The sequence below is a fragment of the Lithobates pipiens genome, unplaced genomic scaffold, assembly GCF_037356315.1.
Source record: "Lithobates pipiens isolate NorthernLeopardFrog02 unplaced genomic scaffold, aLitPip1_a1.2 Scaffold_18, whole genome shotgun sequence".
In the NCBI taxonomy this organism is placed as follows: Eukaryota; Metazoa; Chordata; class Amphibia; order Anura; family Ranidae; genus Lithobates; species Lithobates pipiens.
The window spans coordinates 240,972,220-240,991,044 of NW_027507758.1; the positions used below are offsets into that span (position 1 = coordinate 240,972,220).

Below are 18,825 nucleotides of genomic sequence, written 5' to 3' on the forward strand. Positions count from 1 at the left end.
AAGTGGAAAATGAAGTTTAATGTTGATAAATATGTTATGCATTTGGGGGCTAAAAATATGCATGCATCATAGATAATAGGGGGAATACAACGGGGGAAATCCATAGTGGAGAAGGATCTGGGGGTTTTGGTAGATCATAAGCTCAATAATGGCATGCAATGCCAAGCAGAGATTTCCAAAGCAAGCAAAGTTCTTTCTTGTGTTAAAGTGGTTTACAGGTGATTTTTTATAATAATAAGGCTTTCCTGTAAGTAAAATGAATATCTCCTAAACCTGCATGGTTTAGAAGATATTCACCCTGCATGCAGCCGCATGCCCTCTGAAGGTTCTGGTGGATAGTGCCAGAAATTCAGAGTTCCTTGTCGGAACAGAGGACTCCCGCGCATGTGCAGGAGTGATGTCATCGCAGCTCTGGCCATTCATAGCGCTGGAGCGCTGGACACGGAAGAAATGCAGAGGGAACTTGTCAGCTCCCTCAGCAGTGACTGGGAGGCAGCGTGGGAGCTTCGCTCTAAGGTAAGTATTTCATAATGAGCTAGTATGCAATGTAAACCTTACAGGTTTAGATTTTTTTTTTTAATAAGGGTATACAGTTGCTTTAAGAGAGGTATGGTCTCCAGTGAGAGAGATATCATTATGCCCCTGTACAAATCATTAGTAAGACCTCATCTGGAATATGCAGTTCAGTTTTGGGCACCAGTTCTCAAAAAGGATATCAGGGAACTGGAGAAATTGCAGAGAAGGGCAATCAAACTGATAGGAGGAACGGAGGAGCTCAGCTATGAGGAAAGATTAGAGGAACTGAATCGATTCCCTCTTGAGAAGAGGAGATCAAGGGGGATATGATAAACAGGTACAAATACATACCGTATATACTGAAGTATATGCCGACCCGAATATAAGCCGAGGCACCTAATTTTACCACAAAAAACTGGGAAAACGTATTAACGCGAGTATAAGTCTAGGGTGGGAAATGCAGCAGCTACTGTAAGTGGAAAAGAGGGTCAACAATGCCCATCTGCATCACTATGCCCATTTTCAGCATTATTGTGCCCATTTGCAGCCTCACTGTGCCCATTGTATGCGTCACTGTTCTGATCTGCATACCTGATCTCCAGGTTTCATGCAGACAGTCAGCGGCCGTCCAGTGTAAGAAAGCCCCACCTCCTCCTCGTCCTTGTCCGTGATAGGCGGAACACTGAGGCCACGTACACACGCGGGGACTGTCTGCCGAAACTAAGTTCGTCAAACAGTCCGCTCAAACTTTTGAATGAACGAACACGCCCACACACGGCACTTTTTGAGCGGACAAATACGGCAAACTAAGTTCGTCGTACTAAGTCCGCGCAACTTTTGAAATGAACGGACTCGCCCACACACGAGGCAACAGTCCGCTCATTTCGAGCGCGTGTCAAGGTAGGCGGGGCCCGCGGCGGAGACGTCGCGGGCTCCGCCGCCTGGAATGGACTTAAAGGGGAACCCCAACGCCGAAAAAAAATCGGCGTGGGGGTCCCCCCAAAGTCCACAACAGACCCTTGTCCGAGCACGCTACCCGGCCGGCCAGGAAAGGGGGCGAGCGAGCGCGCCCCCCCCTCCTGAGCCGTACCAGGCCGCGTGCCCTCAACATGGGGGGTGCCTTGGGGAAGGGGGGGCCGCGCGGCCCCCCCACCCCAAAGCACCTTGTCCCCATGTTGATGAGGACAAGGGCCTCTTCCCGACAACCCTGGCCGTTGGTTGTCGGGGTCTGCGGGCGGGGGGCTTATCGGAATCCAGGAGCCCCCTTTAATAAGGGGGCCCCCGGATACCGGCCCCCCACCCTATGTGAATGAGTATGGGGTACAATGTACCCCTACCCATTCACCTGTAAAATAAAAGTACCCAAAAAAAAACACAACACACGAGATAAAATATTTTATTGCACAGCTCCGGGGGGTCTTCCGTCTTCGGGGGTCTTCTCGCCGGACTCCTCCGCTATCTTCTTGTAGCTCTTTTGCTAGCGGAGGAGTCCGGCTTTCTTCCTCCCCGCCGCCGGCCTCTTCTCCCGACTTCGGGGGTCTTGTCCCCCTGTTCGGTTCTTCTGTCGCCGCTGTCGTCGCCGCCGCCTTCCGTTCTTCTTCTTCTTCTTCTTCTTCTCCAGGAGATGTTGACACGTCGCTCTCTCCGGCCGGAATGCCAGAGCCGCGCTGCGCGGCCACTTATATAGTGACAATGGGGCGGTGTCACATGGTATATGTCACATGGGTTGGTCACATGGTGTGACCCCGCCCCCTTACGATGTCATAGTCCCCATGTGACATCAACCCATGTGACCAACCCATGTGACATATACCATGTGACACCGCCCCATTGTCACTATATAAGTGGCCGCGCAGCGCGGCTCTGGCATTCCGGCCGGAGAGAGCGACGTGTCAACATCTCCTGGAGAAGAAGAAGAAGAAGAAGAAGAACGGAAGGCGGCGGCGACGACAGCGGCGACAGAAGACCGGCAGAAGAACCGAATAGGGGGACAAGACCCCCGAAGTCGGGAGAAGAGGCCGGCGGCGGGGAGGAAGAAAGCCGGACTCCTCCGCTAGCAAAAGAGCTACAAGAAGATAGCGGAGGAGTCCGGCGAGAAGACCCCCGAAGACGGAAGACCCCCCGGAGCTGTGCAATAAAATATTTTATCTCGTGTGTTGTGTTTTTTTTTGGGTACTTTTATTTTACAGGTGAATGGGTAGGGGTACATTGTACCCCATACTCATTCACATAGGGTTGGGAGCCGGTATCCGGGGCCCCCTTATTAAAGGGGGCTCCTGGATTCCGATAAGCCCCCCGCCCGCAGACCCCGACAACCAACGGCCAGGGTTGTCGGGAAGAGGCCCTTGCCCTCATCAACATGGGGACAAGGTGCTTTGGGGTGGGGGGGCCGCGCGGCCCCCCCTTCCCCAAGGCACCCCCCATGTTGAGGGCACGCGGCCTGGTACGGCTCAGGAGGGGGGGCGCGCTCGCTCCCCCCCCCCTTTCCTGGCCGTCCGGGTTGTGGACTTTGGGGGGACCCCCACGCCGATTTTTTTCGGCGTTGGAGTTCCCCTTTAAGTCCATTCCAGGCGGCGGAGCCCGCGACGTCTCCGTCGCGGGCCCCCGCCTACCTGGAGACGCGCTCGAAATGAGCAGACTTTTCTCCGGGCGGGAACAGTCCGCTCATTTCGAAAGTACAGCGGACTGGCCCACAAACGGGCGGACTGTCCGCTCAAACAAAGTTTCAGCGGACAGTTTTTCGGGATTTCCGAAAAACTTTGTTCGTCAAACTGTCCGCTGAAACTGTCCGCTGAAAGCCCACACACGAGCGGACTGTCCGCTGAAACACTGTTCAGCGGACAAAGTTGAGCGAACAGTCCCCGCGTGTGTACGCGGCCTCAGTTTCCCATCAGTGAGTCAGCGTTCAGTGTTACGCCTATGACGGATGAGGAAGAGGAGGAGGCGGGGCTTTGTTACACTGGATGGCTGCAGACTGACTGTGTGAAACAGTGGGAGATCATGTATGCAGATCAGAGAGACTCGAATATAAGCCAAGGGGGGCTTTTTCAGCATAAAAAAATTTGCTGAAAAACTTGGCTTATACTCGAATATATACAGTAAGTGGTCCATATAGGGAACTTAGTGTTGAGTTATTGACTTTAAGGTCATCACAGTGGACAAGGGGGCGCTCTTTACATCTAAAGGAAAAAAGATTTCATCTCCAAATACGGAAAGGTGAAAATGTGGAATAGACTCCCTCCAGAGGTGGTTCTAGCAAGCTCAGTAGATTGCTTTAAAAAGGGCCTGGATTCTTTCCTAAATGTACATAATATAACTGGGTACTCACATTTATAGGTAAAGTTGATGCAGGGAAAATCTGATTGCCTCTCGGGGGATCAGGAAGGAAATTTTTTCTCCTGCTGTAGCAAATTGGATCATGCTCTGCTAGGGTTTTTCACCTTCTTCTGGATCAACTGTGGGTATAGGATTGTGCGCATGGGATTATATGATTTGTGTCTTTTTTTTTAACCTAATTAACTATGTAACTATGTTACTATATATTCAGGTTTTGCAGTACAGACACCTCACATAACCCCCCCCTCCCCAGGTAAAGACCTCCCCCCTGCGTAAACTCACTAAGCAGAAGGGGCAGGATCTCCCAGTGGGCTGAAGTCCTCTCAGCTTCGTCATGTGAGTAGAGAGGAAATGAGTCTTCCTCTTACCCGGCCGGGAGTGCTGCGGCCAGCTAATGTTTGACTTCACGGCGCTGCAGTGTAAAATATAGCAACTGAAAAAAAAATGTCAGGTGTCAGCACCCCCCAACCAAGTCTGCACCCCCCTTCCCCATTTAGTATTTCACTGCAGCTGCTCTAGAGTCTGTCTCCAACAGTTTTGGTGACTTCCCTCCTGTCAGTCCACAGAAATGTTGCCCATCATTCTACCCAAAAGGCTGCCAGCATCAAGGATTTACTGCAGGGGACAGGTCCAGATTGAGCTAGATTATTATAGCAAAAGCTTTCATGATTTTTACTGTTCCTAGGCATCATTTAAAAAAAGAATGCGCTGCAATGTTTGAAATAAATTTGAAGCCAGAAATTCGTAGTAAAACTTTTTTCATTTTGGATAGAGCGATGGAGGTTCTAACCCTTGTTTTGTTTTGTTTTATGACACTTTCGCTGTGGTGATAATAATTACAGGACAAAAGGATAGGGTCACTAAGGCTGGATTCACACCTATGCAGTTTTAGTGCTTTTTGCATTTTGCAGATTTGTACCTACAGAACGTGTTCCATAGGAAACCATGTTAAATGGACTGTAGTACAAATCTGCAAAATGCAAAAAGCACTAAAACTGCATAGGTGTGAATCCAGCCTAACCATGACAGGTATAAGGGCAGTAAACTTAAAACCTGACTGGGGTTCTCATCCCTCTCCACTTTATCTAAAAAAAAAAAAAAAAAAAATTTGCCTTTTGGTTAAATTTTTAAAATGAAACATTGAAAATAAAAGACCTGCTCTTTTTTTCTCTCCAGATATTAAGACCAAATGAATTTGACATCATGCTGAAAATTACATTTGAGAGTTACCAGAAAATTGTGCCGACAAGTATTGATGAGAGTGGTGCATTCTACACGCTAGCATTTAAACAACAAAAACCACCAAGCATGGCTAAATACATTGATGATGAAGGAAATCTACTGGCCCAAAGTATCTTGGCTGACTTCAGAACTCTGGTTGAGAAAATCCTCTCAACTTTAGGTATGCTAAATTTCCATAACTTGTACATTTTAGCCTGTGCAGAAATTCAGAAAATATTATTGTAAAAAGAAAGACTAGACAGATATAACACATTCATGTTTACATTTCCAACTGGACTTAAACTGAAACCCCAGGCAACAAACCAAATACATAGTGTAAGCAATATATATCTTGAAACAGATGGGCCACAGCAGCAGATCACCACACCAGGTGGCACTCCTGTCAGCTAAGAACAGAAAATGAAGGCAACAATTCACGCAGTCTCACCAAAATTGGACAATAGAAGGTTGGAAAAATGTTGTTTGGTTTGATGAGTCTCGATTTCAGCTGGAGCATTCAAATGGTAGGGTCAGAATTTGGCGTAAACCACAAGAAAGTATGGGTACAACCTTGTATCAATGGTTTAGACTGGTGGTGGTGTAATGGTGTGGGGGATATTTGCTTGGCACACTTTGCTCAATTGGTACTAAAGGACCCAAAGTTTAAACGCCACGGCTTACCTGAGAATTGTTGCTGACAGCTGCCAGCCAGCGCCAGCAAAAATGCAGCCGCAACTAAAAGTGGCCCCAGGGCAGACGGCCTACCGGGAAATCTCACTGTATCCCGGTAGGCCAGTCCGGCTCTGGTGTCCGTTTATGAAACAGAAAAGCTGTGATCCTCAGGATCATAGCTGATCTCTGCTGTGTGCCAGTTTATGTAGCTGAGATGAGGAGCAGAGAACATTTTCTCCACTTCTCATTACAGCACACAACCCTTCTGTCCCAAACGGCCAGTTTATGAATGTCTCGCTGGCCGTTACATCTCCCTTCCAGGTTCTGCAGCTCAGAGGTGGAGAATCTGGGGGAGAAGCTGGTGCGATTAGAGAAAAAATACTTATTTCTTCCTATATATCAGCACTAGTGGGTTAAAAATGTATATATATATATATATATATATATATATATATATATATATTAATTTATTAATGGCACCCCGACTTAGAAGTGAGCCTTGCAACCGGATGCTCAGGATGCAACAGTTCAAAGGATACACCACATAAGCAATGTCATGTTCCACCAGTCCAGTTTAACTCTTTTTCTCTTCTGTACCATGTGGCTAGGTTCCAAGGGTCTCTGCCACACAGTTCCGGTCCCGGTTGCTTGGGCACCGAACGCTTGGGAGGTAGGCCATGAACTGCTTCCCTCACTATAGATGAGATCTGTCACCCGTGCCGGTATCACTTTCCAGCTGTCTGGGTGTCATGTCATACATCCTTCTCTTGTATGTGTTGCCCCTAGCCATGGTATGTCACTACTTCACCCCATGTGTATGCATTACAGGCCCTGTTCTTCCATACGCCATTACCACCAGGCATTCCTTTTTTTTTTTTTTTTTTTTATTGTAATTTTTAATTGAGAGAATTTTTACAGAACATGAAAAGATACAGAACTGACAATAGACAAGGAAAGTCTGGAGCATACCGTATTGGAGAGACTGATATAACCTCATGGTGACTACAGGTATACAGTAGCAGTCAAAGAATAAAAATAAATAACTAAAAGAAAACAAAGCAAAACAAAACACATAAAGGAAAAAAAACAACAGAAAAGTATTACGTAAAACAATATTAAAATAAAATAAAAAGAAAGACTGAGAGACATCGTATATTTCGTGAATAAAACAAAGAGTCCTGCGCAAATCGTGCCACTCTTATAAAAATACAAATATATATATATATATATATATATATATATATATATATATATATATATATAAATATATAAAAAATGTAAAATGAAAACGTGAAACAGTCAATATATATATGAAAAAAATTAGTCCAAGAATCGCACACAAATGAGTGAGGATGAAATATGGAAAAAGCGGGACCAAATGCTACAAAGTCCACTAATTCAGGCTCTCAGAACTCTCACCTTAAGATGAAATAAGCAAGCAGATCAAATATAGCCCCAGAAACTTCTCCTTTGATTCACTGTATTAAGCCACTAAGGAAATGCAGGTGAAGGATGTGATAAAAACTTCCGCCACTAGAGGGCCAATCCCAGCATATAGGTATTGCACTGTAGATATTAACATCTATTCCGTAGTGTATGGCTCGAAAAAACAAAGGGGAGAGGGGGAAGGGGAGAGAGAGAGGGGACTCCAATAGTGTAGTAGTTTAAATAAGCAGATGTATTTATTAAAAAATAACCAAGACTCTCACATTTCAAAAAAATATAAAACACAGAGAGAGGAAGATGGTGGCCTGGCGTCTTCCGCCAGTCTTACTCTACTTCCGGTTTGTCCTACGGCCACTCCCTACGCGTTACGTCATACCACGCGACTTCTTCATAGCGATCCCCATGAAGAAGTCACGTGGTATGACGTAACGCGTAGGGAGTGCATTTTTTGCACTATTAATTAGCACTTGCACTTTTTATCACTTTATGGTTTACATGCTATTTATCTTTTTTGCGTATTTTCTATTTATTCGTTGAACACATATTTAGATATTTATTCACTTTAGTCACTTTATTACCTAGTGGCGCGAGGGCTCATTTTTTATATATCGTATATTTCGTAATACAGAGGTTGGGGTCTTGAACTGGTGCTTCAATAACATGACTAATATCTGACAAAAGAGGGCTACATACCACTATTTTCCTCAATAGATAAGGTAAGCTTCGAGTGGCCGTTGGGCCAGTAGAAAAAGACTTAAAGTACCAACAAGATACAAAACATTGGGGAGCGAGAAGGTCAGGGAACACTAGGAGATGGACAAAGACCGGGTGGCTAGGGGTACCAAGGGCACCTGTGGGAGCCCAAAGATCGAGGTATCCCAGGGGGCCCAAATCACGCCAAACCGGTCGGTCCCATCTTCCACCATAGCCGTCAAATGTTCCATTCTGCGTATGTCCCTGATGGTTTGTATCAGCTGAGTCTGGGTTGGGGGCTGAGTAGACAACCAATTAAAGGGGATAGCTCTTTTAGCAGCAAGCAGCACATAGGAGGCTAATTTATTAGCTGCCTTCCCCAACTCCGGGAAGGGAAGGTCTAGGAGAAGGTGGACAGGATCAAATGAAATGGGGGTGTCAAAAATCTGCTGGAGCATGTGGGATACCATGGACCAGAAAGGAGTAATTAGAGCACATTGCCAGAAGATATGATAATGTGTTCCCTTGGTCCTCCCACACCTCCAGCACATGGGAGAAAGAGAGGGGTCATACCGATGAATAACTTTGGGGGTCCTATACCAGAACAGTAGGACTTTATATGCTGTCTCTCTCTGTGCCACGCATCTGGAAATTTTAGAGGTGGAGGACCAAATTCTGGACCATTGTGGGAGAGTGATTTGTTGATTAAGGAGCTGCGTCCATTTGTCCATGTAGGAATGGGATAGGGCAGTGAGAGAGGACCTCTGCTGAAGTATACGGTAAATACTAGAGATAAGCTTTGCTTGGTAGGGGCCCTGGGAGCAGAGCAGCTCAAAAGGCTTTGGTGTGGTGAGGGAGAGAGAGGGGGAAAGCGTTGAAAAGTAGCGAGTTATCTGGAGGTACGAATACCGCATGTGGTTTGGGAGTTGACTGTCAGTTTGGAGGGCCGAAAAGGGTTTAAGTTTACGAGTGACAGGGTGAACGAAGTGGCAGAGTTGGAACAGTCCCTCTTTAGCCCAGGGAAACATACGAACATGCGAAAGACTGTCAGGAACTAAAGGATTAAACAGCACATTAGAGAGCGGAGGACAGGGTGATGACAATGCAAATTTGCAAGAGCAGGAACGCCACAGTCTAAGTGTGAACAACATGGGACCCAGGCAGAGATCCAGAAGCCCGGGGTCCCCCATTGTCCCCGGCAACCACGCCAAGGAGCAAGGATGGGTCGGATATAGGGAACCCATCTCAATCTCCGTCCAGCGATTCAGAGGTCTCAGGCAAGACCAAGACACTATCGGACACAAATGAGATGCCAGATAGTATTTGTAGACGTCCGGGGCACCCATGCCCCCCTGATCCTTGGGGGCAAAAACCACCGAACCGGACACTCTATGGGCCCTGCCATTCCAAATAAATTTCAAGAACCAGCGCTTAAGTAACTTTATCTGTGACATCGGGATGGGGACAGGCAAGGTTTCAAAATAATATAACAGTTTTGGCATGATGGACATTTTTAGCACATTAATTCGGCCTATCCAGGACAGAGGAAGGGAGGTCCATCGATATAACATACTGTTGATAGACTTAAACAAAGGGATGTAATTGGTCGGGTAAAGGGAGAAGTAGGATGTCGTTAGCTGAACCCCAAGATATTTGAGGGACGATGTGCACCATCGGTAGGGGAATGTATTTTGCAGATGCAGAAGTTCCTCCGGGGGAACATGGAGGGGGAGGGCCTCCGTCTTTGCCGTGTTGACCTTATAGCCTGATAGGGAACTAAATTGAGTGAGTAGGACATGCAGGGAAGGGAGGGAAATGTGGGGACTGGTCAGAGTAAGGAGGACGTCATCCGCAAATAAGGATAATTTATACTCCCTTTGCCGCATGGGTACCCCCTTGATATCAGGGTGAGATCTGATAGCCTCTGCCAGGGGTTCTAGGCAGAGTATAAAGAGGAGCGGGGAGAGAGGGCAACCTTGTCTCGTCCCGTTTGTCATAGGGAATGAATGGGAGGTGAAGGACACTAGTCAGACCTGGGAAGACGGGTTGGAGTATAGTGATTGTAGTGCGGAGAGAAAGCCAAATCTAGTGCGGGTTGCAAACATGTAGGGCCAGCTTAACCTGTCAAACGCCTTTTGGGCGTCCAGACTGAGAATCAGGGCGGGGCGTCGAACCCTGTTCAGCATGTCAATTAGGTCTATAGTTTGCCGGTTGTTGTCACCCGCATGTCTGGTAGGAACGAAGCCCACCTGGTCTCTGTCTATGAGCTTCGTCAGGAATTGGGATAAACGGTTGGCAAAAATTTTTGTAAATAATTTGTAGTCTGAATTTAAAAGGGCTATAGGTCTGTAGTTGTCTGGTAGGGTCGGGTCCTTGTCCTGTTTAGGTATGACCGTGATGAAGGAGTGAAGAAAATGTTGGTGAGGGGACTTACCTAGAAGTAGCGAGTTATACAGGGTCACTAGATGAGGCGACAGGATGGGGAGGAAGTGTTTGTAATAGGTGTATGGGGGGGCCATCCGGACCTGGAGCTTTGTGGGAGGGGAGAGCCTTAACGGTGTTGTCCACCTCATCCTCTGTAACGGGCGCATTTAGTATATGCAGATCCGAATCTGACAACTGGGGGAGCTTCAGGCCCGACATGAACTCCTCAAAAGCAGCCATATCAAATGTAGGATGTCGTGGGGGGGTTAGGCAGTTATAGAGTTTGTTATAGAAGTCGCCAAACACCTGGGTCATTGTCTGGGGGCAGAAAGTGGGGGACTCGTCAGGGAGTTTGATGTGGTCTGGGAAGGCGTGATAAGGCCTAGGGTTAAGTCTAGAAACCAGCATCCTGTGGGGCTTGTTCGAGTACTCATAGAACTTTTGTTTAGCCCACAGGATTGATTTGTCTATGTGAGACATGTCTAGATATTATATACGGTTCCGCAGGCCAGTGACCGTGCACAGCCGATCCACCGTGGGGGAGCGCAGCAGAGCTCTTTCTGCTCTGTGAAGCTCTAGGAGCAAAGAAGTTTTCAAGAGAGCCGCATCTTTTTTCCTTCGGGAACCGAGGGCAATACATTGCCCCCGGAAGAAGGCCTTGTGAGCCTCCCAGAGGGTGGATGGGCTGGGCATGGAGCCTTTGTTCAGGAGAAAATATTCGGTCAGGGCCACCTCGAGTTTAGCATTGGTTTCAGGGTGCTTGAGCAGGGACTCGTTGAGTCTCCAGTGACATTTCATGGGGAAAGCAGCAGAGAGGCATAAATCTAGAGTCAAGGGGGCATGGTCCGACCAGGTTATCGCACCCAGGTCAGACGACACTGCGTGAGATATCAAGGGGGCTGTAATAAAAAAATAATCCAGTTGAGAGAACATCTTGTGAGGAGGGGAGTAAAATGAGTATTGCCTACCCGAGGGATGTTTCAGCCGCCAAGCGTCGAACAAGTGATGTGTACGAATAAGTTTCCTAAAGGAGGTAGCCAGGGTGTGAGAGGCCGGGGGTGGAGTGAGATTAAATAGAGATCGTCTGTCCCAGGCGGGAGAGAGCACAGCATTAAAGTCCCCCCCTAGAACTGTAAAGGGAGAAGAAAGCTTATGCAGACGCGCCAAGGCATCTGTGAGAAACGTCACCTGACCTGAATTGGGGGCGTAGACGTTCATGATCGTCATAGGGTTAGAGAGATAGGATCCCTGCAATATAATATAACGACCATGAGGATCCACTTGAGATGACCTAACCTGGAGAGGACATGAGTTTTTTATTAAAATTGCTACTCCAGCTTTACCCGAGGGATCCGATGCCACATAAGACACCGAAAAATGTTTAGATGCGAATCTAAAGGAGCCCCCGGCCCGGAAGTGCATCTCTTGGACTAATATCACATCCGCGCCAGAGGCCCTAAACTCCCTCAAGGCCAGCCATCTCTTCCTGACGGAGTTCAGGCCCTTTACGTTATAGGAGACCAGTTTCAAAGCCATGTCGCGTCGGGGCAGTCAGGCCAGTGAACATGCAGGTCAAAGGGCGGAGGCCCAGACACAACATGGCTCAAGAGGGGGCCAGGGAGGGGCCCTAACCTGCCTATCAGCACATTATAATTAAAACAGATATTGCTAACAATAGAGTTAGTTGCAACATGGAAAGAAACACCTAAGGACATATGTAGACATAAAATGCACATAACAGTTACCGGCAAATGCATTAGAGGAAAAACCCCAATAAAAGCAATAAAATCAAAATAAAAAATAAAAAACCAAAACACCAAGAAAACATCAAAACAATAGTATGAAAAAAAGAAGACACATATCAGTCCCCCAAAAAGGGGGTATGCGTGCAGGCCCAAAAAGGGGGCCACTGAATATAGTGATACAGAGCAACCATAAGGCCAGCACGGCCTAAAAAAAACAAAAAAGGTCAGCAAGAAAAAACCTGAGAGGGTCAAACCCCTCAGGGGTCCTTGGCCGCAGCCCAAGGACTTGGTGGGGAACATGGCAGTTCCCAACATGGAAGGGGGTCCGTGACATCCCGCCCCGACGATCCAGAGAGGTCGATGGTGTTGTAGGGGCTCCCCATGTCCTCCGTAACAAAGTCAGTAGCCGAAGGAAGCAACCATAAACTTAAGTATATAGCAGAACCTTAGAAAAAACAGCCCAACTGGGAACTCTGAACTAGCGGTGGAACCGCACAGGGCCAAAAACCAACTGTAGAGGCATACCTCACTCCACGGGGGGGAACCATCAAAAAGGTCGCAACCCCCTGTGTGAGGCAAGAAGAAAAAAAAAGGGCAAATTCCGAGGGGACCCCGACAGGTCCTCAGGTGGGGGGTCTGGAGCGTTGAGAGCGTTGGGGTGTGGAGTAGGCCCTCGATCCTCTTCCTCTCACCGGAGTCCAGATCCTGGGAGGAAGAGAGTTGTGTCTTGGGGTAGTCGGAGGTGCTTGGTCAAACTCTGCAGGGAGCGGGGGAAGGCCCAGCTTCTTGAGGAAAGCCTCACCTTCCTGGGGGTCCCGTAGGGTGTGCTGGGCCCCCTCCATGGTGACACTCAAACGGAAGGCAAAGTCCCAATAATAAGGGACCTTGTGCTCCTGAAGGTGGGATGTGATGGGTCTCAGAGAGCGACGCTTGACCAACGTGATGGGAGAAAGGTCACTAAACAGTTGAATTTTATCCCCCTTGTACTCAATGCTGGACCTGTTGCGCGTAGCCTTGGTCAGGGCCTCCTTGCTTTCATAGAAGTGGAAACGTACCACTATATCCCGGGGGCCTGGCCCCTGCAGGGGGTTAAGGAGCCAGGGACCTGTGGGCCCTGTCCAGGCGCCAGTCTATGTCCACTATGTCCGGGGCCAGGGTGTTGAAGAGACCTAGAAGGTATGGCCTGATGTTATTGTCAGCTATCTTCTCAGAAACACCGCGGATCCTGAGGTTTTGGCGTCGTTCTCTGTTCTCGAGATCCTCCTGTTGGAGTTGTAGTTGGGAGACAGAATTTTTAAGAGTAGCGTTTTTCTCTTCAATGGCCTGCACATAATGCAGAGTCTCCTCAAATTTTGTTTCCAGGGTCGCCGTGCGTTCCCCTAGGGCATCTATTTCCCCCCTAAGTTCTCTGGAGATCCTTCCCATCTCCTGGGCTATGTCCCTGGTAACTTGCTGCGCCAGGGCCTGGAGTTTGAGATCCATCAACTCCGGTGTGAGGGCCTGCGGAGGGGGGGAGGTGGGGGCTGTCTGGGTGACCGCTGCGAGGAATCCTCCGCCATAAGTGAACTGACATAGTCCTTCGGATCTCCCTGTGTGATCGGGGCCGGGGATGAGGGCCTAGTTAGAAAGTGATCCATGTTGGAGGAGGGCTGCGGGGGTTGCGGGGGACGATACGCCGATCGCTGATCCCCGATTTTTCCCATGAAGTACCTGGGAGTGATGAGGAGAGTCGGAGGCTTGCCCCTGGATCAATCTGTGCTAGCGTTAGCATTACAGGGGCCGCGGATCGCGGGACGAGACCGGAGCTCACGGATTACACATCCGCCATCTTGGAGAGCCGCGCATGCACCCACCAGGCATTCCTTTAAGTAACTTCAGACTAGGCTTGACAAAGCATGATGAGTTTCACAATATAATAGTCAACATAAGGTACAGTCTTTTCCTAACATCCCTAATCCCTAACTCAGGCTTGTGGCTGCCTCAGCATACGTGCACAAGCAAGAGTCCATATACACACAGTGTCAGATCTCCAGAGCTGGTGTTCTGCAGGGAGGACTACAGGTCTCAGCAGCCACAGGCATGTTGGCAAGTTCTTCAGACAGGCAATCTTTAGCAATGAAAGCTGGTTGAGAAGGTAGCTGAAGGCAGGGAGGAGCAAAGCCTCTTTAGCATAAGGTTGCTGGAGGATCAAGTTACATCTCAGCTGTCAGCCTTCCCTGCTACCCACGTGGCTGAAATTCTTCTAGGCAGATTGTCCATCTTAAATTTATCAGCATGGATGGTATGCCGTTCTTTCAGAGAGCATGCCCCAGTGCTGCTTTGTGGAATATCTCTTAATCAGTGCACCTTTAGGAGATTATCATAAAGCTTACCTGTAGGTAAAAGGAATAACATACCTGTAGGTAAAAAAAGGCATACATGAATTGACTACCACTTTAAAGAGCCACAAGTCTCTCATCACTCTAATTCTTCCTAGGTCACCTTTCTACTAATTAAAAAATGCTGACAATACTCAGACAGTATATTGTCCAGTGAACAAGCCAGAGAAGGAGGGGTAACATAGGAAGCAACATTGCTAAAATTAAAATAAAAATGCAAAAATAAATCTGTCACCTGCCTGACTGTCAGTGTGCCAGAAGGCATAGATAAAAGTCCTTTTGGCAGGAAAAACAACACACATATGTGTCTAACTGTTCACCTGGAATTCCAAATTGAATCTGATGATTTAGCACTATTTTTTTCATGTCTACTTGAATGCTCTGCAATGTCAAACTCACCAGAAGTTGGCCCTTCGGGTAAATTTGACAATTTTGATATGTTCATTTATATGTGGGTTACCCACACAGGGTTTCCTCCGGGTACTCTGGTTTCTTCCCACACTCCAAAGACATGCAGGTAAGTTAATTGGCTTCTGTCCAAAAATAGCCCTAGTATATGAATGGGGACCTTTGATTGTGGGCTCTTTGAGGGTAGGGACTGATGTGAGTGTGCAATGTACAGGCATAGGGACAATTGTAGACACTCACTCAGGTTGAACTGGATGGATGGCTCTCTTTGTGACTACCTGACACACAACTCCACAAGCACAAATAGGTCTGTTTTTTTTACAACAGATGGGTCAGTCTCCTTGAACAAAAGAGAATCTTCAAGCCCTGCAGTTACGCTCACTATTTCTAATAAACCTGAAGCTATATCAGTGGATCTGGTTCTTGCTCTTGAAATACAACAATGGCCTAGAGAAGCAAGTGTTGGAATGAAGACTGACAACTGGCTTGGCAAACGCAAAATACAGGAATATAAAAATGAGCCATGCTACATGGTAGCCAAAAAACCCAGCCAGGGGACGAAATACAATAAAGGTAAGATGTATGGCTGCTTGCTTATGTTATGTAGTTATGGTTATTGTTAGCTGAACTTCAGTTCAGATAAAGACCCAGTAGGAATACATATGAAAACTAATTCGATTTTTTTTATTTTTTTTTATATAAAAAAATTGACAGTTACTGCCTGTGCACCTAGATGCACTAAAATCTTGATCAGCATTATGTTAATACATCTTAAAATGAATTTTTAACGTACAAGAATTTTACATACCAAACTAAAGATGTTCTTGTGAAACAGGCACTTCTGCCAGACAGCATAAAAAGTTGTTTATTTCTCTTTTCTGCAATCCAATAAAGCAATGCATTTTGGTCACCGACTGGTCCCTAGTGTATAAATCACAGGTGTCGAACACAAGGCCCGTGGGCCGAATCAGGCCCTCCAGGCCAGTTTATGTGGCTCTCGCACCTCTCCTGCAGCTGCAGGAGAGCTCCGGCCCTCCTCTGATCCTCCTCCAGAGCCCTACTTTCTGCTTTCAAGCAATGCATCCACTTCTTCCCAGCATCATAAGGAAAGGGGGGTGCACTGTGATGTAAGGGAGACTGGGGGACTCAACTTCTGATGGTGGGGGGGTTCTTGACTTCTAATGTAAGAGGAGGGGATGCGCTGGACATCTAATCTTACAGATACAACTGGCTCTTTTGAGGGCAATCATAATGCTGATGCGGCCCACAATGAAATTGAGTTTGACACCCCTGGTATAAATGGACAATGAAAAAGAATAGGCCCACTGGTGAGGTCATGACTCTGCTCCCTCCTCCATGTTAAAACTGGTAAAAAATAATTTATGATATTGCAGCTTGCCAATTCTTAGATGTGATGACTGTATCAGTTTTCTTTTTTAGGCTTTCTTTCCTTTATCTCCACCATTTGATCAAGCCAGTAAGTCTGACAAGCCATTTACCACTAACAGGGGTTCTTATAATGATCAGCTTTTACTTATTCGTATAAAACTTTTATCCCAAAAGGGAAAAAAATCTGTTTGCTGTAACTGCCTTTAATGTATTAGCTGTAATTTGGCTTCAGTTTGTTAGTGTATTTAAATCTGCTAGTCCAGCTAACACTCCCCTCCCCCTAGACTGACAATGCTGCTTCCCAAAGGTCCCTGTGCTCCTTCATTTATGTACTCTAATACAGGAGGTATGTTACTGGCCAGGAAACATAGCTTTAATTGGCTCAGAGTGCTGCCCCCCTCAGTTAAAGTGCTACTGTACAGAGGATGATGGGAAGCTGATATAACTATGTAAAAACAATTAATTGATATTTAATGAATGAATACCTGGATTAAATGGGGTTTTATATGTGCCTGGATTTCACTTTTGCTATATTTCTCATTTGCAAAATTACTATGGCCCCTTGCACACTGCTTTGTAGCAAAATCGTGGTAAAAACACATATGCATTTTTATAGCGATATATATATATATATAATTTTGTGGTTCAGATGCACTTCCACTGCTTTTTTGGGCCACCTGCACCTGTGAAAAATGGACATGTGACCCAAAAACGCACCAAAAATGCGAACCACCATCAATGTGAAAGGGCGCTAATCCTTTTATGCCCCTGACACTGTCATTCACTACAAAGAACTTGGTAAAAGCTTTGCAAGCAAACCAGTTTGTAATCTCGTCCCTCAAAAGAGCACAATGGGGAACTGACTAAACATATCAAACCCTAAAGCTTTTTCTATACAATGGATGCCCAAGGTACAGTTTTGTAATATTTTGTTTGCTCTTAAGGACCCATTTTCACCTAATTGTATTATTCACATTTTAAAACGCAAATTCAAATTCTAATTCTATTCAAATTCTAATGCATGTGAGTGTGTTACATGTCAAATGTGTTCATATGTGTTTAGTTGTTTTTTTGATGATGTCAACACATGCACTATCTGAGCAAGCACTATCCAGAAGAATAATATTTTGCATGCAATGCATTTAATATAGTGTGGTTAGTGCAAAAGGTGAATTGTTCAATAGAAATTAGGCCCCTTTCACACTGGGGCGGTTTTCAGGCGCTACAGCACTAAAAATAGTGCCTGTGTAGCGCCTGAAAAAATCCGGCCCCTTTCACTCCAGTGTGAAAGCCAGAGGACTTTCACACTGGAGCAGTGCGCTAGCAGGACAGTGAAAAAAGTCCTGCTAGCCACATCTTTGGAGCGGTGAAAGGAGCGGTGTATTCACTGCTCCTAAACTGCTCCTACCCATTGAAATCAATGGGGCAGCGCGGCTATACCGCCGGCAAAGCGCCGCTGCGGTTTTAACCCTTTTTTGGCCATTGACGGGGGTTAAAACCGCCCGCTAGCGGCCACAGAGCGCCGCTAAAGCGACGGTAAAGTGCCGCTAAAAATAGCAGCGCTTTACCGCTGACGCCCACACCACCCCAGTGTGAAAGGGGCCTTAGAGTCACTTTTTTTCTTCTTTCAACAAAACTACCAGTTGTGCCTGCTGTGATGCCCTACAGCAGGATTGAAAACCCATTCTTTATGTACGGGTGCTTATTGTATCTGCACATATAAAGAATGGCACAGAAAAGAGGGGGAAAAATGGGAATATTCATCAGCAGACTGGACAAGATACAGCAATGAGATCTGTCATATTCGACTTGTTTTTAAGTAAGTAGGCTTCATCTGGATTCCGTTGCCTAGTTTGTCATTGACCAGGAATACAGAATGGGAGTTTAGACGGCTAAATTATTATTATTTTTTTCCAGGTCGGGAGGTTTCCTTGAACCATCCTTCTCCTTCACCAAGCCTTTTACAATAAAATTGCATTTGCAATTTGAAATAGGATCGACCTGGAGCTTGTTCACACTTTTTGCAGTTTAGGTGTGGTGCAGTGTATTGTATGCATGTTCATTTTTAGACAATTTTTACATGTGACTACTACTAGTGGACTCTAAGCACGTTTTGAGGAAAACTGCATCATGAATGCTTCAAAACTATTTTTTACTGCACCTAAAAAACACTCATTTGAAGACCAGAAACCATATTTAATTTGGAGTGATTTCTTCAGATTGATTACCCATGGTCTCTCTCTTTAGCATTAGCCAGGATAGTTATTTATGGGATTTTTCATAATATTCCAAGGATCTGCGAAGCTTTGAACACAGAATTTGTGCACATGATTTGTGGATGTGGAAAAAAACATATTTTAGAACAGCAGTTCTGTTTTAACAAATTAACAAGTGCTCAAAACGCATCCCTTTGCTTGGTAGAGGTCACTATATTGTACATATCTCCCAACTGTCCCTGATTTGGAAGGACTCTCCCTGATTTGGAGCAATGTCCTCCTGTCCATCCCCCCCCCCCCTCATTTGTCCCTTATTATGGTCTGATCTATAGAGTTTGAAAGATAAAAAGTGCATTTTATATACAAAGTGTTTCTCAGGGC

The 18,825-nt window shown here is 46.4% G+C and overlaps 1 protein-coding gene across 1 annotated transcript in view; it reads left to right on the top strand.

The window, feature by feature from the left end:
- The window catches only part of LOC143987742 (cyclic GMP-AMP synthase-like), a 37,960-nt gene that overhangs the window by 11,591 nt on the left and 7,544 nt on the right, over positions 1 to 18,825 (top strand). The window contains exons 2-3 of the mRNA XM_077486729.1: positions 5,029 to 5,254; positions 15,167 to 15,412. Of these exons, the coding sequence (XP_077342855.1) occupies positions 5,029 to 5,254; positions 15,167 to 15,412 (472 nt within the window). The remainder of the gene's footprint in view (positions 1 to 5,028; positions 5,255 to 15,166; positions 15,413 to 18,825) is intronic.